Source organism: Macaca nemestrina, chromosome X (genome assembly GCF_043159975.1).
Source record: "Macaca nemestrina isolate mMacNem1 chromosome X, mMacNem.hap1, whole genome shotgun sequence".
Lineage (NCBI taxonomy): Eukaryota > Metazoa > Chordata > Mammalia > Primates > Cercopithecidae > Macaca > Macaca nemestrina.
The window spans coordinates 14013421-14039023 of record NC_092145.1 but is presented as its reverse complement, the minus strand read 5'-3'; the positions used below and the strand labels follow the sequence as shown (position 1 = coordinate 14039023).

The 25603-nt window shown below is 44.0% G+C and overlaps 1 protein-coding gene and 1 pseudogene across 1 annotated transcript; both read left to right on the top strand.

The window, feature by feature from the left end:
* The first annotated feature begins 185 nt into the window (after positions 1-185).
* LOC105499803 (melanoma-associated antigen C1-like) lies at positions 186-5936 on the top strand. The gene is made up of 4 exons (XM_024787054.2): positions 186-286; positions 1021-1118; positions 1274-1379; positions 1727-5936. Exons 3-4 carry the CDS (start codon positions 1376-1378, stop codon positions 5464-5466), a joined length of 3744 nt encoding a protein of 1247 aa, XP_024642822.2. The 5' UTR covers positions 186-286; positions 1021-1118; positions 1274-1375; the 3' UTR covers positions 5467-5936.
* A 9585-nt stretch (positions 5937-15521) lies between these two features.
* On the top strand, positions 15522-23787 carry LOC105499819 (melanoma-associated antigen C2-like; annotated as a pseudogene).
* Positions 23788-25603: the final 1816 nt, after the last annotated feature.

Here is a 25603-nt window from a genome sequence, read left to right as displayed (position 1 = left end):
GGAAGAGTCCGGCAAGGCTTAGGGAGTGAGCAGGAAGGGCAGGAGCACATCCTGGAGGTGGGAAGGAAGGGATGGAAAGGAGGCTGACAAGTGGGGGGTGGTTGCTCCTCTGAGAGGAGGCCCCGCCCCACGCTAGCCCTGCTGTCAGTCCTGATCATCCCCAGCAGGGTTCCCGGATGTGCTTTCCGGCGTCCATCTTGGGAGGCTGAAGAACCTGAGGTATTTTGTGACGAGGCTCATCTCAGGTCAGCGGAGGGAAGAGTCTTAGACCTATCCAGTCTTCAAGGTGAGGGCCCCGAGGGAGAACTGAGGGATCCTCCCCCCACCACAGAGAGAAGCCCGCCCGGCTTGCTGTACCCCTGCCGTGGGACTTGTAGTTTGCGGAAAGGAAGATGGTAGCCGAGGGCTGAGGGACGGGTCCTCACGGCAGAGGAAGGGAGGAGATGCCGGCCCGCTAGGGAATAAATAGGAAGACATTGAGGAGGACCGGGGAACCCCCACCTCAGAGGACGGATTCCCGGAGATTCCCACCCTGCTCCTCAAATCAGCCCTCCTAGAGCTCCCCAGTCGGCTCAGGCTGAGCCCGCCCTCTTGTTGCTGGGTGAGGGGTGTAGGGGACGGGGAAGGGGAGGCCTTGTTCTGGGGGTCCCCTGGCAAGTCAGCATGGGGAGCTGCCTGCAGCCGGCAGAGGGAAGACTCCCAGACCCTGCTGGGGACAAGAGTGAGGACTGAGGGGTCACATGTGCATCAGACGTGAGGCCACCCGGATCACCCCCGTGGTAGAGTGCTGGGAGGTGGCTGCCACCTCATTACCTCCCACTGCTCTCAGCGCTGTGGAGTTTGCCCTGAGGTTTTGCCTCAGGCCAGCAGACTGGTGGGGGCCTGGCCCTGTCTCAGAACATGTGACAATGCTAATTGAATGCTGAGGGGGCCACGAACCTCAGAACTGTGGGACTCTGGGAGTCTGGCCAGTCCCAGCTGCCGTCATAACTGGAGGGTCTCCCTCACTTCCTCTTGCAGGTGCTCCAGGAACCAGGAGTTGAAGACCTGGGTGTGAGGGACACATACATCCTAAAAGCACCACAGCAGAGGAGGCCCAGGCACTGCCAGGAGTCAAGGTGAGTGCACAGCCTGACTCTGTACCAAGGGCCCTACCCCCAGAAACAGGGCAGACCTGGCAGCACCCAGCCCGTAGCCACCCACTGTCATTCCTGGTGCCTCAGACTCTGCCTGCCAGCTGTGCCTTGAGGTGCTTTCTCACATCCTCCTACAGGTTCCCAGGAGACAAACCTCCTAGAAAGACAGGCGACCTGTGAGGCCCTAGAGCACACCTTAAGAGAAGAAGAGCTGTAAGCCGGCCTTTGTCAGAGCCATCATGGGTGAGTTTCTCAGCTGAGGCCACTGGCACTGTCCCTCTCTCCCTCAGTCCTGTGGGATCCTATCATACCCATTCCTGCTCACACGTTTACCTGCTGCTGCTGAACAATATTCATCATGCCTCTCTCTCCAAACCTTTCATGCCCCAGCTTTCAGCAAGGCTTCCAGAAGCCAAATTTCATACTGGAGTTGGTAGATGCAGAGGATCCCCCACATGAGGGACAGGAGGAAGCCTCCTCCATTTTCTCTTCCTCTTTCCACTTTTTATTCCCCTCCTCCTCGTCCTCCTCCTCCTCCTCCTCTTCTTCCTTCTCATCCTCATCCTCTTCTCTGATTCTGCGTTCTCCAGGGGACAAAGAGATGCCTGCTGCTGGGATGTCGAGTCTTCTGCAGAGTTCCGCTGAGAGTCGTCAGAGTCGTCCTGAAGGGGAGGACTCCCAGTCTCCTCTCCAGATTCCTGAGAGTCCTCCTGAGGGCGACGACTCCCAGTCTCCTCTCCAGAATCCTCAGAGTCCTCCTGAGGGGGAGGACTCCCTGTCTCCTCTCCAGATTTCTCAGAGCCCTCCTGAGGGTGAGGACATCCAGTCTCCTCTCCAGAATCCTGCGAGCTCCTTTTTCTCCTCCACTTTATTGAGTCTATTCCAGAGTTCCCCTGAGAGTACTCAAAGTCCTTTTGAGGGTTTTCCCCAGTCTCCTCTCCAGATTCCTGTGAGCCCTTCCTTCCCCTCCACTTCACTGAGTCTTTTCCAGAGTTCCCCTGAGAGTTCTCAAAGTACTTTTGAGGGTTTTGTCCAGTCTCCTCTCCAGAATCCTCAGAGTCCTCCTGATGGAGACAACTCCCAGTCTCCTCTCCATAGTCCTCAGAGTCCTCCTGATGGGGAGGACTCCCTGTCTCCTCTCTTTCCTCATAGTCCTCCTCAGGGGGAGGACTTCCAGTCTTCTCTCCAGAGTCCTGTAACCATCTGCTCCTCCTCCACTTCACTGAGTCTTCCCCAGAGTTTCCCTGAGAGTCCTCAGAGTCCTCCTGAGGGGCCTGCGCAGTCTCCTCTCTATAGTCCTCAGAGCCTTCCTGAGGGGACGGACTCCCAGTCTCCTCTCCAGAGACCTCAGAGTCCTCCTGAGGGGGAGGATTCCCTGTCTCCTCTCTACATTCCTCAGAGTCCTCCTGAAGGGGAGGACTCCCTGTCTTCTCTCCAGTTTCCTCATAGTCCTCCTGTGAGGGAGGCCTCCCTGTCTCCTCTCCAGATTCATCCGTGTACTACTGACGGGAAAGATCCCCAGTCTCCTCTCCAGACTCCTCAGAGTCCTCCTGAGTGGGAGGTCTCCTTGTCTCCTCTCCGCTTTCCTCACAGTCCTCCTCAGGGGGAGGACTTCCAGTCTTCTCTCCAGAGTCCTGTGAGCATCTACTCCTCCTCCACTTCACTGAGTCTTCCCCAGAGTTTCCCTGAGAGACCTCAGAGTCCTCCTGAGGGGCCTGCCCAGTCTCCTCTCTATATTCCTCAGAGCCCTCCTGAGGGAACAGACTCCCAGTCTCCTCTCCAGAGTCCTCAGAGTCCGCCTGAGGGAGAGGATTCCCTGTCTCCTCTCTACATTCCTCAGAGTCCTCCTGAAGGGGAGGACTCCCTGTCTTCTCTCCAGTTTCCTCATAGTCCTCCTGTGAGGGAGGCCTCCCTGTCTCCTTTCCAGATTCCTCCGTGTCCTACTGACAGGAAGGATCCCCAGTCTCCTCTCCAGACTCCTCAGAGTCCTCCTGAGTGGGAGGACGTCCAGTCTCCTCTTCAGAATCCTGCAAGCTCCTCCATCTCCTCCACTTTATTGAGTCTGTTCCACAGTTCCCCTGAGAGTACTCAAAGTCCCTTTGAAGGTTTTCCCCAGTCTCCTCTCCAGATTCCTGTGAGCTCCTCCTTCCCCTCCACTTTACTGAGTCTTTTCCAGAGTTCCCCTGAGAGTTCTCAAAGTACTTTTGAGGGTTTTCCCCAGTCTCCTCTCCAGATTCCTCAGAGCCCTACTGAGGATGACAACTCCCAGTCTCTTTTCCATAGTCCTCAGAGTCCTCCTGAGGGGGAGGATGCCCTGTCTCATCTCCAGATTCCTCAGAGTCCTCCTGAGACAGAGGACTCTCTGTCTCCTCTCCAGACTCATACGTGTCCTCCTGATGGGGAGGACTTCCAGTCTCCTTTCCAGATTCCTGCTGAGTGGGAGGACTCGCTGTCTCCTCTCCATTTTCCTCATAGTCCTCCTCAGGGGGAGGACTTTCAGTCTCCTCTTCAGATTCCTCAGAGCCTTCCTGAGTGGGAGGACTCCCTGTCTCCTCTCCATTTTCCTCATAGTCCTCTTCAGGGGGAGGACTTCCAGTCTTCTCTCCAGAGTCCTGTAAGCATCTGCTCCTCCTCCACTTCATTGAGTCTTCCCCAGAGTTTCCCTGAGAGTCCTCAGAGCCCTCCTGAGGGGCCTGCCCAGTCTCCCCTCTATAGTCCTCAGAGCCTTCCTGAGGGGACGGACTCCCAGTCTCCTGTCAAGAGACCTCAGAGTCCTCCTGAGGGGGAGGATTCCCTGTCTCCTCTCTACATTCCTCAATGTCCTCCTGAGGGGGAGGACTCCCTGTCTTCTCTCCAGTTTCCTCATAGTCCTCCTGTGAGGGAGGCCTCCCTGTCTCCTCTCCAGATTCCTCCGTGTCCTCCTGACGGGGAGGATTCCCAGTCTCCTCTCCAGACTCCTCAGAGTCCTCCTGAGTGGGAGGTCTCTTTGTCTCCTCTCCGCTTTCCTCACAGTCCTCCTCAGGGGGAGGACTCCCAGTCTTCTCTCCAGAGTCCTGTGATTATCTGCTCCTCCTCCACTTCACTGAGTCTTCTCCAGAGTTTCCCTGAGAGACCTCAGAGACCCCCTGAGGGGCCTGCTCAGTCTCCTCTCCAGAAACCTCTCAGCTCCTTCTCCTACACTTTAGCGAGTCTTCTGCAGAGTCCTCATGGGAGTCCTCAGAGTCCGCCTGAAGGGCCTGCCCAGTCTCCACTCCAGAGACCTGTCAGCTCCTTCTCATCCACTTCATTGAGTCTTTCCCAGAGTTCTCCTGAGAGTCCTGAGAGTCCTCCTGAGGGGCCTGCGCAGCGTCCTCTCCAGAGTCCTGTCAGCTCCTTCTCGTCCACTTCATTGAGTCTTTCCCAGAGTTCCCCTGAGAGTCCTCAGAGTCCTCCTGAGGGGCCTGCCCAGTCTCCTCTCCAGAGTGCTGTGAGCTCCTTCTCCTCCACTTCCTTGAGCCCAGTCAGTGAAGAGTCCAGCAGCCCAGTAGATGAAGATACAAGCACCTCAGACACCTTGCTAGAGAGCGAGTCCTTGACAGACAGTGAGTCCTTGATAGAGAGCGAGCCCTTGTTCACTTATACACTGGATGAAAAGGTGGACGAGTTGGTGCGGTTTCTTCTCCTCAAATACCAAGCGAAGCAGCCTGTCACAAAGGCAGAGATGGTGACAAATGTCATCAACAGGTACAGGGGCTACTTTCCTATGATCTTCAGGAAAGCCCGTGAGTTCATAGAGATTCTTTTTGGCATTTCCCTGAGAGAGGTGGACCCTGAGGACTCCTACGTCTTTGTAAACACATTAGAGCTCAGCTGTGAGGGGAGTGTGAGTGATGAGCAGGGCGTGCCCCAGAACCACCTCTTGTTTCTTGTTCTGAGTATCATCTTCATGAAGGGCACCTGTGCCTCTGAGGAGGTCATCTGGGATGTGCTGAGTGGAATAGGGGTGCGTGCTGGGAGGGAGCACTTTATCTTTGGGGAGCCCAGGGAGCTCCTCACTAAAGTTTGGGTGCAGGAACATTACCTAGAGTACCGGGAGGTGCCCAACACTGCTCCTCCACGTTACGAATTCCTGTGGGGTCCAAGAGCTCATTCAGAAATCAGTAAGAGGAAAGTAGTGGAGTTTTTGGCCATGCTCAACAATACCGTCCCTATTTCCTTTCCACCCTCGTACAAGGAGGCTTTGAAAGATGTGGAAGAGAGAGCCCAGGCCATAATTGACAGCACAGATGACTCCACTGCCACAGACAGTGCAAGCTCCAGTGTCGTGTCCCCCAGCTTCTCTTCTGAGTGAAGTCTGGGGTAGATTCTTCCCTCTGAGTTTGAAGAGGGCGGTTGAGTTTCTACGTGGTGGAGGGCTCGGCTGAGGCTGGGGAGAACACAGTGCTGTTTGCACTTCTGTTCCATATGGGCGGTTAAGGGATTTACCTGTTTTCCTTTTGGGTATTTTTCAAATGCTTTTCCTATTAATGACAGGTTTAAATAGCTTCAGAATCTTAGTTTACGAATATTAGTCACACGTGTATTGCTGTTTATCTGGTTTAAGAGTAACAGTTTGATATTTTGTAAAAACAAAAACACACACAAACACACCACATTGGGAAAACCTTCGGCCTCATTTTGTGATGTGTCACAGGTGAATGTGGTATTGCTGTAGGAATTTTCTTGAAACTGTGAAGGAACTCTGCATTTAAATACTGGAACAAAGTAAAGGATTGTTAATATTTGCATTTCCTCAGGCCCTTTAGTTTGTTGTTCTTGAAACTAAAGATACATACCTGGTTTGCTTGGCTTATGTAAGAAAGTAGCAAAAAGTAAATTGTAATAAATAAAAGTGCCTGTGACTCGTTTATTTGATGACCATCATATCAGCATTTGCTCATAGAAGTTACCGTTAGTAGTGAAGTTACTATTAAAAGCAAGACTTATCCCTACCCCTAAAACGGTAGAGTGTAGCTACAGACGCCATATCAGGAATGTGGTAAGATTTTCTCTACAATCTAAAGAGTAAGTTTCAAAAGGAGTGGGGAGGTGAGACTCCAGATGGAGGCTTTGAGTAAAAAGGCTCTGAGCTCAGGCAGTTTTGGGCTTTGGGAAACTGCAGGTGCTTCTGTGGGAGCTGATTGTTATGAAGCCGGGTGGTGGCAGGGCCCAGATTCTCAGAAGGTGAGAGAAAAGCCTGGAATGGAAAACTACTTGAGCAGTTGGCTCTGGGTGGAGGATGAAGCAGAGAGGAGTCTCCACATGGGGAAGTCATGGAAGGTGTCCTGTGGCTCTGTCACTGGGGAGCGTGAACACAGTGCAAGGACTAGGTGGTTGATCCCCATCATCTGCAAGGGTTTCCTGAGAAATGTGGTGAGAATTCCTTGATGTGGTGCTCAGAAGCCTCCGGGCTGACACTCATTTGCCTGGCCTGGGAGAGCCCAAGCCCATTCCATTGACAGGACTTTTTGTTGGGTTCTTCTGAAAGTAATGTGGACAAGTCTAAGCAATGTGTAGATTTTTAGTGGAGCTTAAATAAAACTAGTGGTTAGGTGGATGATCAGTGGGGAAGGTGAAAAGGAGTTGGTCCTTAACTCAAAGTCTACAATCTTTGATTTGTATGCAGCTGTGCAAGCCTCTCCTTAGCTGAATGATACAATATATCCTTTTAGATAGTAAATGTCCTGAGTTATATTTACGAAGCCAAACTTTTGGTTCAGTTCATATTCCATGACATATTCAGCTGGATGTTCTCTTTGACGTTTTGGATAAAAAAACATGAGCTGAATTTTTCTCAAAAGACAATGGTAGACTTTGGGGTTATAATCATATTGATGACAACTGCCATTTATTAAAATTCCAAGACATGCCATGCCAGGTGTTTTACTCACATTACATACATTCCAGCAATTCTACAGCACAGGGATTATCAAACCCGTTTTACAGACGAAGAAGCTGAGGTTATAGTTCATGACAAATTCCCCAAGATCCCATGATGATCACATGATTAGAAAGTGACTGGGCTGGGGCTTGAGTTCTGAAATCATCTAGACCCACACTGTCCCCACTCCTCTCAGCCTGAGCATAGCCTTCTTCCTGTTAAGTCACTTCTCTTCACATTTCCTAATGTCTTCCAGGTAACATAAAGAAGAAACCTGTGACAAAGCATTTAGATGGGCCTAGAGAAGAAAGGTGACAATGCGAATCAATACCATTCAGGGATCGTTTGGGCTTTCTTTAGCTAAATTCTTCCTGTTATGAGCCCTAGGTGTCTTGAGAGCTGACTGTGTCTGGGTGCCAGTGCTTTTGTCCAGCCCCAGGCCTTTCCCACATTACAGCACCCTCCAGTTGATCTCCCCTGTGTGCTCCCTTGTGCAACTCTGGAAGCTGGCGTGCTGACTAACTTCTCACTGTGGTCTCGCCTCTGAAACCTGTGCCCAGCCCTCAGTGCAAGAGCCCAGAGACATCTGCCCTTTCCCTGACGTAGACCACTGTGTGTCCCTGGAGAAGTTCCCTGAGTGATCCATCCCTCCCTGGGGCTCCTCCATGATAAAGGCCCTTCGATGTGAATATTCACTTTGGATAGTGCCATTTCCATACCTAGGCTGAACATCTTCAACACACACTCAACATATTTCCACATAGGCTGCAGAGTAAAATCTGATTTTCCACATAACATATGGGTTTGTGGCATGTAATCCTAAGGTCAGATATAACCTATTTGAAATCTTCCTAATATTTGATACTTGCAGTATGATTTTAATGCAATGCATTATTTGAAACAGGGCACTGAACACAAACAGAGATGAATAAGCTTTTGTAGGTTATCACATGCCAATATTTCCTTCATAAACTTTGCGGATGAGGAAAGGCTATAGACATCACATTATATATGATCTACTAGAAGGTGATTTTCTGAAAAAAAAAAAAAAAAAAAAAAAAAACAATAACAAAATCTTGAAGACTGCCTAGAAGGTGACCAGGGTACTTTGGGGGACATGCCAGCTCTGATGAGAAATAAGCAATAGTTAAAACATCCTTCCACTGTGTCTTGTGTGTGTACCTGCTCCACAGGAAAATCCTGGCTTGCAGGGAACCACAGGCACGTGTATAGCTGTTCAGGAATGTTCCGTCCTATGCAGGGTAGCAGAGGCTCAAAGGGTAGGTTATTTTTCATACACCAAAAATATGAGAGAATTCTCAGCCTAAATAAATTATATAGGTTACTAAAGGACAGTGCCAAGTGATATTGAGGGATTAATGTTGACCCTCCCTGTGAAGACTTACAGAATTGTTTTAAAACTGGATGTAATCCTGTATTTGAAACCACCAGGCACCTCGTAAGTTCAAGAAAAAGTTGGAAGATTTCAAGCCTATGCTGACATTCCCAGAAACAATTCCAAGCTATGAAGGGACTTCCTGTCATTAGTTGTAATAGTTGCTTTTCATTGAGCACCGTAATAACATGTGGAAGAGGCTACAAGTGCCCGCCTCTGTCTTGTCTAGCTCGCCTTCCTGGCTGGTTCATTTGTAGACAGAAACCAGTGCATCATTCCCATGCTTCCATTTCTGTTCAGCAGTTGATATCTGTTGTGACGTGGAGCTACAAGGTGAAAGCAGCTTGGATTCCTGTCTGAATTGAAAGCCAGGACCCGCTGTGGGTTAGTTTCTTACACCATAACACAGAACCACAGGCTGGGTGACTTCAATGATAGAATTGTATTTTCTCACATTTCTGGAGGCTAAATATCTAAGATCAAGGTGTTGGCCAGTTTGATTTCTTCCCTGGCCTCTTCGTGGCTTGCTGATGGCCACTGTCTCACTGATTTCTTCCATGGTTGTTCCTTGGTCTGTGTGTCTGTGTCTTAATCTGCTCTTCTTATGAGGACACCAGTCATATTGAATATGATCCTAACCATAAGATCTCAGTTTACATTAGTTGCCTCTTCAAAGGGTCTGTTTCCAAATACAGTGATACTCTGCAGTACTGGAGGTTGAGACTTGGATATATGAACTTGGAAAGAGGGACACAATTCAGCCCACAACACCCTGCCAACTTAAATCAGAATTTATTTGCACAAAAATAAACTCGTGTTAAGCCATTTAACTTTCAGGGACTTTTTTCTCTTCCATCAGGTTACTGTTAATGTGACTACAGGAGTGCTCCTCTTCCTTTTCTTAGGGTCATTTCAATATTTGACTTAAAAGTAAATGGTGCGTGTATTTTTGTTGCAAAAAAATTCTAAAAGTACATAGAAATGGCATTGTTGTCTTTACAAACTTCCTCCAAGAGTCAGCCTCCTACTCAGAAGTTCCCACAAGTAACAGTGGGACCATGCAAATTGTAAATATGATTTTCGATTTTGGGCTTTCATAAAGATGGGTGTGCTATTTTATGTAGACATATATATGTACGTATACACACACATGTGTAATGATATAATGATACACATATAGATCTGCCACTTACCTTTGCCACTATTATAAGTTCCATTGCCTCGACCACAAACTTCTACATTGAAATTAAAATGTGGCATTCATTTCGAGATAGGATTAGTTCAAAGATAATCAAATTAAAATGAGGTTATTAATGCTGGCCTTAATGGAAGTCGCTATAAAAAGGGGATATTTTGACATAGAGATATGAGTAGAGAGATGACAATGTGAGTAGACATGGAGGGAAGACAGCTAGGTACAAGGCATGGAGAGAAGCCTGGAAAACATCCCGCAATCACAGCCCTCATAAGGAATCAATCTTGTGTACACTTTGCTCTTGGGCTACCAGATTCCAAAACTGTGAGACAGTGAATTTCTGTTGTTTTGTCATCCAGGTTGCGGTACTTTGCTATTGCAACCCTAACATGCCATGATACTCACTTATTAAAATGTACCCAGCATCTTTCCATGACAGCACATAGAGATCTGCCTTACTTTGGCAACTTCTCCCGAAAATGCCAATTTATTTCTGTACAATAACAGACTGGACCTACCTCCTCCTGATGAACACATATTTGCTTTTTCTTTGTGGCTAAAATTGGGATAAATATAATCTACATGTTTGAGCATAAATTCTGGGACAAATGCCTGAAATTCCTTATAAGGAATACATATCAATGTAGAAGTTGAGTAGAAGTGAACAGGGTATGAATAATTTCATACTTTTTAAAATGTTGCTGTCTTTTTCCACCAAAAGTTTCACCAATTAATTTCACTACACATTTGTTTATGTGGAAATAATTCATTTGTTGACAAACATATTTTATCAGAATTTTAAACCTTATTCAAACTTAGGGGTGAAAATCCTAGGTGAGTTTGGGTTTGGTAATGACTTTTTTAGATGCATCACCAAAATTTTGATCAAACTTACAGGTGCAAACCCTAGTTGACCTTGAGTTTGGTGGTGACTTTGTCAGATGCAACATCAAAAGTGCCAACATCTAAGAAAAGAGATACAAACTGGACTTCATTAAAATTAGCAACTTCTACTCTAAAAGACTGCTAAGAGAAAAAACAAGCCAGAGACTGGGATAAATGTTTTGTGAAACACATATCTGATAAAAGATATATATTCAAATATGCACAAAACGCTGAAACTCAATTATAGGAAAACAGAAAACCTAATTGAAAATGGACAAAATATTCTAAATGGGTACCCCACCAAAGGATATATAAGAATAGAAAGTAATCGTATACAACTGTTGAATTTCTGATATGGTTATATGGCTCTGTGTCCCCACCGAAATCTCAACTCAAATTTTAATCCCCACATGTCAAGGGAGGGAGGTGATTGGATCATGGGGGCAGTTTCCCCCATGCTCTTCCCCTTGTAGTGAGTGAGTTCTCACGAGATCTGATGATTTTATACGTGTTTCGAAGGTCCTCCTTTGTGCTTCTTCTTCCTGCCAGCTTGTGAAAAAGGTACCTGCTTCCCCTTCGCATTCCACCATGATCATAAGTTTCCTGAAGCCTCCCCCAGCCGTGTGGAACTGGGAGTCAACTCAACCTCTTTCTTTTATAAATTATTCCATCTCAGGCATGTCTTTATAGCCGTGTGAAAACAGAATAATACAATGTCATACATGATTAGAGAATCACAAATTGAAACAACTAAGATACAACACTACAGACCCAGAAGAATGGCTGAAACCCAAAACACTGAACCAACAAATGTTCACACATGTATTGAGGAACAGGAACTTTCAATCATTGTTAGTGGGACAGACCTGAAGGAATCGTGAAAGCCTTTTGCTAAGTGAAAGGAGAAAATATAAAAAGGCGACATAATGTATGATTCTGGTCATACGATATTCTGGAAGAGGCAAGCTGAATACACTAAACATATTAGTGGTTTCCAAGGGCTCAGGGGTTGGAATTAAGGTATGCAGGATCGATCAATAGGTGGAGTACACAGGAGATTTAGGATGGTGAAACAATTCTGTATGATACTGTAATGATGAATACTGGCCATTTCACACTTATCAAAACCACAATGTTGAGTGAATCCTGATGCAAACTGTGGACTTGACTTAATAAATAGGTATCAATACAGATCCATCAGTTGTAGCAAACGTGCTATAATAATACACATTTTAAATAATAGGAGACACTGTGTGCGTGTGTGTGTGTGTGTGTTTGTGTGGGTGAGGCAGAGCAGGGAGGATGGTGTAGATCTGTGGGAACTCTGTAATTTTGATGAAGTTTTCTCTCTCTATTTTTGGATTAGCAATGCTCTAAAAATGAAGCCTATTTTTTTTAAAACATGCAGATAATTTGAACAAACACTTTATCAAAGAGGATATACATATTGGAAAGAGGCATGTAATGTCATTTGTCATTAGGGAGATGCAAACAAAAACCAAAGAAGTTTGCAATACACACTTATTACAATTGCTAAAATCCAACAGTCTAAAATATCAAATGTAAGAGAGGATATAGAACAATGAGAATTCTCATTTCTTGCTGGTTGTGATGAAAACTGATACAGGTGCACTTTTAAATCAGTGTTTTCTGCACCTCTTCCTATGACATGGTGAAAGCTAAAACTATAAGGAACTGAAAGCAGAACGTAGTTGCCAGGGCCTTTGCAGAAGTGCAGTGACTGACCTCAAATGGGATGCACGGGAGCATTTTAGGTTGATGAAACTGGTCATTATGATACTTGGATGGTACATATGGGCCTCCACGCATTTGCCAAAATACGTATAACTTCACATAATAGTTAAATCTTATGTGTGTTTTTGAAATTTTTTTTAACTTTTACTTTCAGAGATAGAAGTGCAGGTTTGTTACACAGGTAAATTGTGTCATGAGGGTTTCTGGTACACATTATTTCATCACCCATCTATTAAGCCTAGTACTCGTTTGTTATATTTCCTGAGCCTCTCCCTCCTCCCACTCTCCACCCTCTGAAAGGCCCCAGTGTGCGTTGCTCCCCTCTGTGTGTCCATGTGTTCTTCTCTCTAGGTCCCACTTATAAGTGAGAACATGTAGTATTTGGTTTTCTGTTACTGTGTTAATTTGCTTAGAATAATGGCCTCTGGCTGCATCCATGCCATGGAATGGGATTTTTTTTTTTTTTAAGTAGCAGCAACAAAGAACACTTCAGCCCAGTCTAGGTGAAAGAGAATGTTAAGATCACACACAGCAGTAGCAATGGAGATTGAAAAAGTGGAAGGATTTGGAATGGATTTTAGAGGTTGAAGGAACAAAAGTTGTTGTTGGATTAGATTTGTGATAAGATAAAGGGAGATATCAAGCCCAAAAGGAAAAATTGTGCCACCTTTGATGGTAACAAATATCAAATGAAGACATATTTTGGTTTTTCAACTTTTTGACAGCCTTCATGTGTATTTTGTAATCACTCTGACACACGCACAAATGTTTCTTATTCCTTGAAATCTGGGAATGCCCTCCCCTCCTTCAACCTGGTGCCCAACAATTCTACATTCATGGCACCTATGGTAAACTTCCACTGGCAGTGCAGCATCTTCACGGAAGGCTGAATCTAACTGAGAAATAGGAACTGAAGGTGAGTCATTTGGGGCATGTTTGGAGAAGGGCTGTGTTCACTCCTTTAAAAGGCCCCTGACACTCCCCACTGATTCAATCCCAAGAACGTTAGTCCCTCTCTCTTCTGGAAGGGAGACTTATTTCCAATACCAGGAGGTAAAAGGATAGGATGCCATTTTCTATTTACCATCCATAACTAATGCTCCCTTCTTGGGACCTCAGAAGAAAAGCTCCATGAGGATAATTCCCAAGGACATGGGGGCCAGAGCTGGAATTTACCCGCCAGCTGCCTCCCAGTCTGGGAGAAGAGCTCCCTTGTGTGTGGATTTCCACCTTGAGCGTTGAGGTTTGATGATCCACCAATCCTGGCTATGAGCAGAGGCCAACTGCCCCTGGGACATGGAGACGAAGCTAAGGAAGGAGGTCAGCTCATGAACAGCTGAGTTGATCCTGACCATAGTGGGTGCAGAGCACCCCATTCCTCAGGGTAATCTCTGGCAAAGCCACAATCACGTTTTTTGGAATCTCAGGGCTCATGAATCCTCCTGAGAGTACTGTCAGGAGTAAGAGCAGCTGAACAGAAGTATGTGGAGCTCTTATCCATGTGGAGAGGGAGATAGGCCTCTACTCCTATCATGTGAGCAACCTGGCACTGCCACTAAGTTAGTAAAGTGTTTGTGGACCTGGTCAGGGTGTCTGTCATCAACACAGCAGCCCTCCATCATGACTGTCTGGAATAGAACTGTTCGGGTTATGTTTCTTGAATCACCAGACTTCCAGGGGTCAGGAGGAGGACGGTTCAAGTAAGAGGGGGAATAAATCCATCATGGTCCCAGGTAGCCTTCCTCCAGTTACTATTGAGATCTAAGTTCTACTCTCAAAAAGCAAAGGCTTATGAAAGCAACTAGGCCTTCTATGGGTGAGACAAGGGGGAGAGAGGTAGTGCCATTTCCTCTGTTCCTCTTTGACTCATATCATCTCGCTCCTCTTGTTACTGAAGAGATCACTGACCCCAGAGTCTTTCAGTTCTTTCAACTCCAGCCTTACTGATGCTCTAATTTACTCATCCTGCTGACTCACTAAAAGATAATCTGTACAAAGACTTGTTTATTATTCCGTGCATTTCTGTGTGTTTGAAGTTTTTATAATAAACATTTTTAAAGTAGGTTTTGAATTTCCCTGTAATTGCATTTTTGTATAACATGAAAAAGGGTTGCACTTACATTAAGGTTTTTTATATGGATATTTAGTTGTTCCACTGATACTTATTTCAACAAGACAGTCTCCAGTGCTAAAGCTGCAACACATTTTAATCAATTAAGCTTGCATTTATACGTGTTTTGTTGGTTTTGTTTTTCAGGAATTTCCATTCAGTTCCATTGGTCTATGTGTTAATCCGTGCACCCAGATAGCCAACGCTTCATACAATAGCTACTTTGTAATTCTTACTATCTGTTGGATGAATTGCAGTTTTTCAAGAGTATATTGACTATGCTTGGCTGTTTGCATGTCTTTATATTTTAGAATCAGGTGATTCATAGATGCCTTCATGTCCAAAGGCATTTGGTTGTTGTGATTTGGGATTACAATTATTCTATCGATTCTGTTTTAAGGAAAACTATTGAAACTTCGTTCCGATGAATTTATTTTATTTTATGTTCCTGTGGGTCTTCATTAATATTTTTGAATGACATGTAAATGGTTTTTCTGTAACGTTTTACTTTGGTTTGTTAGTTTTTTTTAAGGTATTTAATGTTTGGAATGATAGGTTAGAGGTTATGTTTTCTTTATTTTCATATTCATTGTTGCTGCAGAGAAACAAAGTTTATTTTTCGTATGCTGATTTTATACCTAGGAAATTCATGTATTTTCATCTATTAATAAGCTGGGCCATTCCGCTGTTGCTGGTGGTATGCGCATTTGAGCATAGACTCTGCTGCTGCTGCCCCAGTGAAGCACTTTAGACAGCAACTCCCAGCAGAGTGTTGTGGTCGGTGGACAAGGAACACCTCGGTGTCTCTAGCAGAGCGGCTGCTTTACATCACAGGGACAGAGAACAATGATGTGGGCCTGGTACCAGTCCCCAAAGGTGGAGCACACAGCCCAAGAGTACTGACCTGAGCTTTTTTCCCCTAACATCTTCCAGAAATGAAGCTTCTTGACAGAACCCACCACCGTGAAACCCTCAAGGGCATCAAGGAGTATAAAAGAATAAAAAACCCATTCAAAGCATAGTAACTTCAAATAGCAAAGGAACATCAGCCCACAAAGATAAGAAAGAACGAGCACAAGAACTCTAGCAACTCCAGAAACCAGAGCCCCTTCTTCCCTCCTCACTACCATACTAATTCTGCAGCAATGGTTCTAAAGCAGGGTGAAATGGCTGCAACGAGAGACAGAGAGTTTAGAATCTGGATAGGAACACAGATCATCGAGATTCAGGAGAAAGTCAAAACCAAATCCAAGGAATCTGAGGAATCCAATAAAATGATAGAAAAGCTGAAAGATGAAATGGCCATTTTAAGAAGGAACCAAGCAGAACAGATAAGGCCGAAAATCTCACTGAAGGAATCTCAGAACGCAATTAAAAGTAGTAAAAACAGAATAGACCCAACAGAGGAAAAATCTCTGAGCCTGAAAACCAGTTCTCCGAATCAACTCAGTCAGAAAAAAATTATATAGAAAAAGAATAAAAAATAATGCCTTAAACCTCCAAGATATTTGAGATTATGTAGTGAGACCAGTCCTGCAACACATTGACATCCCTAAAAGACAGGGAGAAAGAACAAGCAACTTGGAAAACAAATTTGAGGGTATCATTCACAAAAATTACTCCACTCCTGTTGGATGGTCAACATTCAAATTCAGGAAATCCAGAGACTCTCTGTGAGGTACTATACAAGACAACCATCCCCAAGTCACATAATCATCATATTCTCCAATGTCAAGATGAAAGAAAAAATATTAAAGGCAGCTAGAGAGGAGGAACAGGTCACCAACAAAAGGAACATCATCAGAGTGGACATCAAGGTAGATAAATGTCAGGTGATATTTATCCTGGTAAATATCGACACTATTCTTTGAGTAAATAATCATTTACATAGTACTTGCATATGCTTATGGATTACATGAGGTATTTTGATATAGGCTTGCTATGTGTAATAATCACATCAGGGTAAATGAGTGACCCAACAGCATAGACATTTACCCTTTGTGTTTCAAGCAATCCAATTACACTCTTTTAGTTATTTCAAAAAGCACAACTAACTCATTTTGACTATGGTCACCCTGTTGTGATAGCAAATACTAAGTCTTATTGATTCTCTCTAACAGTTTTTTGTAAACATTAGCCATCCTCACTTCTCCCCCAGCACCCCTCTACATTTCTCAGCCTCAGGTAACCATCCTTTTACACTTTATCTCCATGAACACTATTGTTTTGATTTTTAGCCTCCACAAGTAAGTGAGAACATGTGAAATTTGTCTTTCTGTGCCTGGCTTATTTCACTTACCATAATGACCTCCAGTGCCACCCATGTTGATGAAAACGACAGGGTCTCATTGCTTTTATGGATGAATAGTACTCCATTGTGTATATGTGATACAATTTGTTTATCCGGTCATCTGCTGATGGACACTTAGGTTGCTTTCCAATCTTGGCTACTGTTAATCATGCTGCAGTGAACATGGTTGTGCGGGTATCTCTTCAGTGTAGTGACTTCTTTCATTTGGGGTAAATACCGAGGAGTGGGGTTACTGGATAGTATGGTAGTATTGTTTTCATTTTTGGAAGAGTCTCCAAGCTGTTCTCCATCGTGGTTTTACCAATGTGCATTCCCACCAACAGTATAAACAAACTGTGATACACCTATACAATGGATTACTATGCAGCCATAAAAAGAAAAGGTCTGCCAGACGTGGAAAGACAGGGATGAACATAAAAAGCGTGTTGCTAAAAGAAAGAATTTTACTCTGATACCTTGGTTATAAATTACTCCTATTTCAGTTATCCAAGCTATGGTGTCCTTTTTATGTTAAGATTCCTGGCCAGGAGCAGTGGCTCATGCCTGTAATCCCAGAATTTTAGGAGGCTGAGACAGGTGGATCACCAGAGGTCAGGAGTTCAAGACCAGCCTGTTCAACATGGTGAAACCCTGTCTCTACTAATAATACAAAAAAAATTTAAACTTAATTACCTCTTCAAAGTTTGTCTTCAAATACAGTCACATTTTGGGATAGTGGGTTTGAAGACTTGGATATATGAATTTTTGGAGTGAGTCATAATTCAGCCCATAACACCCTGCCAACTAAAATCAGAATTTCTGTGCCAAAAAATAAACTTGTTGTGTTAAGTCATGTAAATTTCAAGGATTTTTTGTTGTTGTTGTTCCATGAGCTTACCATATTTTATCTTCCTACTGGACTGCTCCTCATGCTTTTCTTAGGCTTATTTCAATATTTTCCTTACAAATAAATACTGCATATATTTCTGTTGCAAAATTTAGAAAAGAGGTAGAAATCACAATTCTCCCCTTTGGAAAGTTCCTCCAAAATTCAGCCCCCTATTCAGAAGTTTCCACAAACAACCATATGGTGTTTACATTTAAAAGCTGATTTAGAATTTTGAGAAAGATAGATGTGGTTTTTAAAATATAATTTATATATATATGAGCATGTGTGTGTGTTTATAACTACACATGGGTAATAATATACATATAGGTCTGCCACTTCCCTTTCCACTATTATAGGTTCAGTTGCATCCCCACTAAATTCTTATGTTGAAGTTTACATGTGGCATTATTTGGAGTCAGGATTATTTCAGAGGCAAGTAAGTTCAAAGTGGTTATTAAAGAAGAGCTGATACTATTCTTACTGAAACAATTCCAAAAAAATTGGAAAAGGAGGAACGTCTCCCTAACTCATTCTATGAGGCCAACATCATCCTCATAGCAAAACCTGGCAGAGACAAACAAACAAACAAAAAAAGAAAACTTCAGGTCAATATCCTTGAAGAACATTGATGCAAAAATGCTCATCAAAATACTGGCAAACCGTATCCAGCAGCATATCAAAAAGCTTATCCACCAGGATCAAGTAGGCTTGATTTCTGGGATGCAAGATTGGTTCAAAACATGCAAATCAACAAATATGATTCATCAAATAAACAGAAACAAAGATAAAAACCACGTGATTATCTCAATAGATGCAGAAAAAGTTTTTGATAAAATTCAGCATTCCTTCATGTTAAAAACTCTCAATAAATTAGGTGTTGAGGGAACATACCTTAAAGCAAAGTCTTAGGATACAAAATCAATGTACAGAAATCACTAGCAGTCCTATACACCAATAACAGGCAAGGTGAGAGCCAAATCATGACTGAACTTTTTTCACATTTGCCACAAAAGGAATAATATAGCTAGGAATACAACTAACAAGGGAAGTGAAGTATCTCTACAAGGAGAAAGATAAATCTCTGCTCGAATAAATCAGGGATGACACAAGCAAATGGAAAAACATTCCATCCTCATGGGTAAGAAGAATCAGTATCATGAAAGTGGCCATATTGCCCAAAGCAATTTATAGATTCAGTGCTATTCCCACTAATCTCCTACTGACATTCCTCATACAACTAGAAAAAAAACCTATTTTGAAATCCATATGTAACCAAAAAAGAAACCAAATAGCCAAGGCCATCCTAAGCAAAAAGAACAAAGGTAGAGGCTTCACGCCACCTGACTTCAAACTATACTACAATCTAAAGTAACCAAACAGTATGGTACTGGTACAAGAACTGACACATAGGCCAATGAAATAGAATAGAGAACCCAAAATAAGACTGCACACCTAAAACCATCTGAACTTTGACAAACATGACAAAAACAAGCAATTGGTAAAGGAGTCCTTGTTGAACAAAGGCTTGCCTTATGCAGAAAATTGAAACTGCACCCCTTCCTTACACCATACACAAAAATAACTCAAGGTGGATTAATGACTTCAATGAAACCCCAAAACTATAAAAACTTTAGAAAACACCTAGGCAATACCATTCAGGAAATAGGCACAGGAGAAAATTACATGACAAAGATGCTAAACATAGTTGCATCAAAAGCGAGCATTGACAAACAGGATGTATTTAAAGTAAAGAACTTCTGCAGAACAAGAGAAACTATCAACAGAGTAAACAGACAACCCAGAGAATGGGAGAAAATTTTTGCAATCTGTGCACGTGACAAAGGTCTAATATCCAGCATCTCCAAGGAATTTAAACAAATTTACAAGAAAAAAACCACTCCATTAAAAGGTGGGCAAAGGACATGCACAGACACTTTCCAAAAGAAGACATACATGCTGCCAGGAAGCATATGAAAAAAGCTCAACATCACTGATCACTAGAGAAATGCCAATCAAAACTCCAGTGAGATACCACCTCAACCAGACAGAATGGCTATTATTAAAATGTCAAAAAAATAAGAGATCATGGTGAGGTTGTGGAGAAAAAGGAATATTTTTACTCTGTTGGTGCGAATGTCAATCAGTTCAACTGTTGGAGAAAATAGTCTGTCAAATTCTCAAAGACGAAGAGACCAAAATAGCATTCACTGAGCCAGCAAACCAATTACTGGGCATATATTTAAAGGAATATAAATGGTTCTATTATTAAGACATATGCAAGTGTATGTTCAATGAGGCACTATTCACAATAGCAAAGACATGGAATCAACCGAAATGCCCATCAATGATAGACTGGATAAAGAACATGTGGTATATATATATATATACCATGGAATACTATGCAGCCAGGAAAAGGAATGAGATCAGGAGTTTTGCAGGAAAATAGATGAAGCTGGAGGCCATTATCCTTGGCAAAGTAACAGAGGAGCAGAAAACCAAATGTCAAATGTTCTCACTTACAAGTGGGATCTAAATGTTGAGAACACAAGGACACATAGAGGGGAACAATGCACACTAAGGCCTACCAGAGGGCAGAGGGTGGGAGGAGGGAGAGGGTCAGGAAAAATAACTAATGGATATTGGCTTAATACCTGGGTGATGAAATAATGCATATAACCAACCTTCATGACAGACATTTACATACATAAAAAGGCTGCACATCCTGAACATGCACCATGAACTTAAACTAATAGTTTAAAAAATGTGGTTATTAATGCCGTCCCTAATCCAATATGATGGGAGTCATTATAAAAAGGGGAAATTTGGACACCGTGCTATGAGTAGAGGGATGACCATGTGAACATACACGGAGTGAAGACAGCCATCTACAAGGCAGGGAGAGAGCCTGGAAAGCATCCTGCCCTCACAGCCCTCAGCAGGAACCAACCTTGTGTACACTTTGCTCTTGGACCACCAGACTCCAAAACTGTGAGAAAGTCACAAAACTCTGCAAATCCAATCATGAGGAAAAAGAAAACCAAATATAAAATGGGCAAGATAATCTGAAACGATATGCCAGCAAAAACATATACAAATGGAAAATAAGCACATAACACTGTCGAATGTCCTATGTCATTACAGATATGCAAATTAAAACAACTAGGAGATAGCACTCGACCCCCAGGAGAATGGCTGAATTCCCAAACACTGCAACATCAAATGTCGACATGTATGTTGAGCAACAGGAACTTTCAGGCGCTTAGTGAGATAGACCTGGAGGAATCATGAATGCATATTTCTAAGTGAAAGAAGAATACCTAAAAAGGCGACATAATGTAAGATTCCAGTCATACAATACTCTGGAACACTCAACTATGAGTACACTAAAAATACCAGTAGTTTCCACGGGCTGATGGGTTGGGGGTGGGACATGGGGGATTGATAAATAGGTGGAGTTCACAGGAGATTTAGGATGGTGAAACAATTCTGTATGATAATGGAATGATGAATATTTGCTATTACACACGTATCAAAAAGTATAGCATCCCCAATGTTGAGTGAGTCCTGATGTAAACTGTGGACTTGACTTAATAATGAGGCATCAATAGAAGTCAAATAAACTGTAGCAAGCATGACATAATAATACAAAATGTAAATAATAGGAGACACTGTGTGTGTGTGTGTGTGTGTGTGTGTGCGCGTGCGCGCGCATGCATGGGGCAGGGCAGGAGGATGGTGTAGATATTTAGGAAATCTCTGTACTTTTGATGAGGTTTTCTCTTTGTAATTTTGGATTAACAATGCTCTAAAAATGAAGTCTGTTAGTTTTTTAAAAGATGCAAATAATTTGAACAGACATTTTACCAAAGAGGATATACACACTGCAAAGAAGCATATAACGTCATTTGTCATTAGGGAGATGCAAACAAAATACAAAAAAAATTGGAATGCACACTTGTTTGAATGACTACAATCTGAAAATCTAAAATGCCAAATGTAAGTGAGGATATGGAACAACGGGTATTCTCATTCCTTGCTAGTTGTAATGAAAAATGATACAGCCACACTTTTAAACTCGTATTTTATGGACTTACGCATATGAGAAACTGTGAAAGTTAAAATAATGTGAACTGAAAAGAGAGCATAGTTGCTAGGAGCTGTGGAGAAGTGTAGTGACTGACCTCAAATCGGATGCACACGGGACATGTAGGGTGATGGAACTGGTCAGTATGATACTTGGGAGGTAAATGTAGTACTCAATACATTTGCCAAAACACATATAACTTCACCTCATAATTAAATCTGATGTGTGTATATTAAAAAATAAACACGAATTGGATTTTTTAAAAGGGTCCCGGGCTGCTGAACAGATGACGTTTTTTTTCTGGGACAAGAATAGGCAAAGAAGCAACAATAAGGAAGCCTTTGACATAGGCTAGGTGAGAGCTGATATTAACTTCACACACAGCAGTAAAGGGGAAGATTTGGAATGGATTTTAGAAGAAAGGTTGCTGTCTGGACAGAAGAGCGAGAGAGTATAGGCCCTAGGAGGCCCAGTCCCACTGTGGGTGGATGCGATTCTCCCTCCCTTCCACCTTGCAGGTCTCAGGGATGGGAGGGGCTTATTTGGAGGTGAAAGACTCAGATGGCTAGAGGCAGGGAGCTCAGGCAGTTTCGGGAGTCCAGGCACAGCCCCTAGGAACGTTGGAATGGAATGCCCATGGATGGTATTGCCCCTCCCCTGTCCCTGCGCCTGTGGCCAGCTCTGGAGGACATCAAGCTTGCCAGATGTACAACTTTCTGACTTCCATTTTAGGAGTCAGTCAGAGAAAAAGATTTCTCTGGGGAGGGCAGCTTCAGTTAAGCAGAGGGAGGAACCCCAGGGCTGGCCACTTAATGAGAAGAGAACTCTGTGAAAGGACGGAGACCTCCCACCACGAAGCACCCGGCACTCCCCACCTACTATCAGTTTCCGAGTCTGGGGCTCTGCCTGCCATCTGTGCCCCGAGATGCTCTCTCACATCCTCCTACAGGTTCCCAGGGAACAAACCCCTTATAAAGACAGGTGACCTGTCAGGCCCTAGAACACTGCCTTAAGAGAAGAAGAGCTGTAAGTCGGCCTTTGTCAGCCATCATGGGTGAGTTTCTCAACTGAGGCCACTCACACTGTCCCTCCCTCCCTCAGGCCTCTGGGATCCCATGCTCCCCATCCCTGCTTAAAGGATGCTACTTCTGAAAAACAGTCAGCACAGCTCTCTTCCCAAGCCTTCCCCACCTCAACTTTGAGCAAGACTTCCAGAACCCAATTCTGATACAGGTCTTGGTAGATGCACAGGATTCCACAGATGAGGAGGAGGAAGCCTCCTCCATTTCCTCTTCCTCTTGCCACTTTTTATTCCCCTCCTGCTCCTCCTGCTCTTCCTCCTCCTCATCCTCTATTCTGGTTCTGGATGCTCTAGAGGATGAGGACATGCCCGCTGCTGGGTTTCCAATTCTTCCCGAGTGCTCCCAGGATTCCTCTTCATGATGCTCTCCAGAGACCTCTGAGCTCCTGCTCTTTCTCCCCTTTGTGAGGCCCATTGGATGAGGAGTCCAGCAGGCAAAAAGTGGAGGATACACCTACATGGCATGCCTTGTCAGACAGTGAATCCTTGCTCACACGTGCACCGGATGAAAAGGTGGCTGAGTTGGTGCAGTTGCTTCTCCTCAAGTACCAACCAAAGGAGCCTGTCACAAAGGCTGAGATGCTGAAGACTGTCATCAAGAAGTATAAGGACTGCTTTCCTATGATCTTCGGGAAAGCTCATGAGTTCACAGAACTAATGATTGGCATTGCCCTGACTGAGATGGACCCCAACAACCACTCCTATGTCTTTGAAAACAGTAGAACTCAGCGACCAGGGGAGGCTGAGTGATGGCCAGGGAATGTCCAAGAACCACCTCCTAATTCGTATTCTGAGTGTGGTCTACATCAAGGGCAGCTGTGCCTCTGAGGTCATTTGGGAAGCACTGAATTCGATAGGGTGTATGCTGGGAGGGAGGCCTTCATTTATGGGAAGCCCAGGGAGCTCCTCACTGTAGATTGGGTGCAGAGAAAGTACCTGGAGCACCGGGAGGTGCCCAACAACGCTCCTCCACATTATGAATTATTGTGAGGTCTAAGATCCCATTCAGAAATCAAAAAGAGGAAAGTCCTAGAGGTTTTAGGCAAGCTCGACAGTACCATTGCTAATTCCTTTCCATCCTGGTATGTGGATGCTTTGAAAGATGTGGAAGGCAGAGCCCAGGCTGTAATTGACACCACAGATGATGCTGCTTCCACGGCCAGTGCAAGCCCCAGTATCATGTCCACCAACTTCTGTCCTGAGTCAAGTCTGAGGCTGAGTCCCCTTCTGTGTTTGAAGAGGGCAGTCGAGGTTCTAGGCAGGGGAGGGCGAGAGTGGAGCTGGAGGGACCACAGTGTTCTTTGTGTTCCTGTTTCATATGAGTGACTTAGAATTTAACATTTTGTTGGTGGGAGGAAGTATTTTTCAAATGCTTCCCCTTTTGGTTGGCTGAATTCACTTCAGAATCTTAGTTCATGAAAATCGTCACACATGTACTGCTGTTTGTCTGGTTTAAGAGTAAGGATTTGATAGTTTGTAAGGAAAACCTTCTGTCTTATCTGGAACAGTAGAATGTGGTATTAGGATTGGATTGGAATTTTCTTTGAAATGTGAAAGAACTCGGTGTTTAAATCGTGGAACAAAATACAGGATTGTTAATTTTTGACATTCCTCATCCTCCTTATTCCGTTGTTCTTGACAACTACAGCTATATATCTGGGTTTGTTTGGCTTGTTCAAGAAAGTAGCAGAATTTAAACCTTAATAAATAAAAGCACCGCTGAGTCTGTTACTTGCTGAACATTATTTCAGCATTCGCTTGCGGAAAGCACTGTTCTTTGTGGGGATACTATCAAAACAAGGTTTCTTCCCACCCATAACACGATAAAGTCTAGGTTCAGAAGCCATATCAGGAAGGGGAAGATTTTCTCTATGATCTAAAGAGTGAGTTTCAACAGTGGGGATGTGAGACTTTAGATGGCGCCTTCAAGTGAAAAGGCTCTGAGCTCAGGCAGTTTTGGGCTTTGGGAAACTGCAGGTGCTTCTGTGGGAGCTGATTGTTATGAAGCCGGGTGGTGGCAGGGCCCAGACTCTCAGAAGGTGAGAGAAAAGCCTGGAATGGAAAACTACTTGAGCAGTTGGCTCTGGGTGGAGGATGAAGCAGAGAGGAGTCTCCACATGGGGAAGTCATGGAAGGTGTCCTGTGGCTCTGTCACTGGGGAGCGTGAACACAGTGCAAGGACTAGGTGATTGATCCCCATCATCTGCAAGGGTTTCCTGAGAAATGTGGTGAGAACTCCTTGATGTGGTGCTCAGAAGCCTCCAGGCTGACACTCATTTGCCAGGCCTGGGAGAGCCAGAACCCATTCCATTGACAGGACTTTTAGTTGGGTTCTTTTGAATGTAATGTGGACAAGTCTAAGTGAGATCTACATTTTTAGTGAAGCATAAATAAAACTAGTGGTTGGATGGACCAGCAATGGGGAAGGTGAAAGGGAGTTTGTCCTTGACTCAAAATACGATCTTTCAGTTGCATTCCAGCTGCAGACGTCTGGCCTTACCCAAGTTATACGATATATCCTTTCAGAAAGACAATGTCCTGAGTTGTATTTGTGAAGCTGAATTATTGGTTGAGTTCTTCTTCCGTGACGTATTCAGCTACATATTTTCCCAGATTTTTGCATAATAAAAAGAAGAGCTGAAGTTTTCAAAAAAGGCAGTGGTACTTTGGGCTTATAATCATAATTGATATCAACTGCCGTTTATTAAGTACCAGTGTATTTCGGACCCTGTGCCACATGCTTTACTCACATTCCATATATTCCTGCAATTCTACAAGACAGAACTTATCCAACCCATTTTACACATGGAGAACCTGAGGCTCATAGTGCTTGATAACTTCCCCAAGATCACTTGGCTAGAATGCGACAGGGCTGGTACTTGA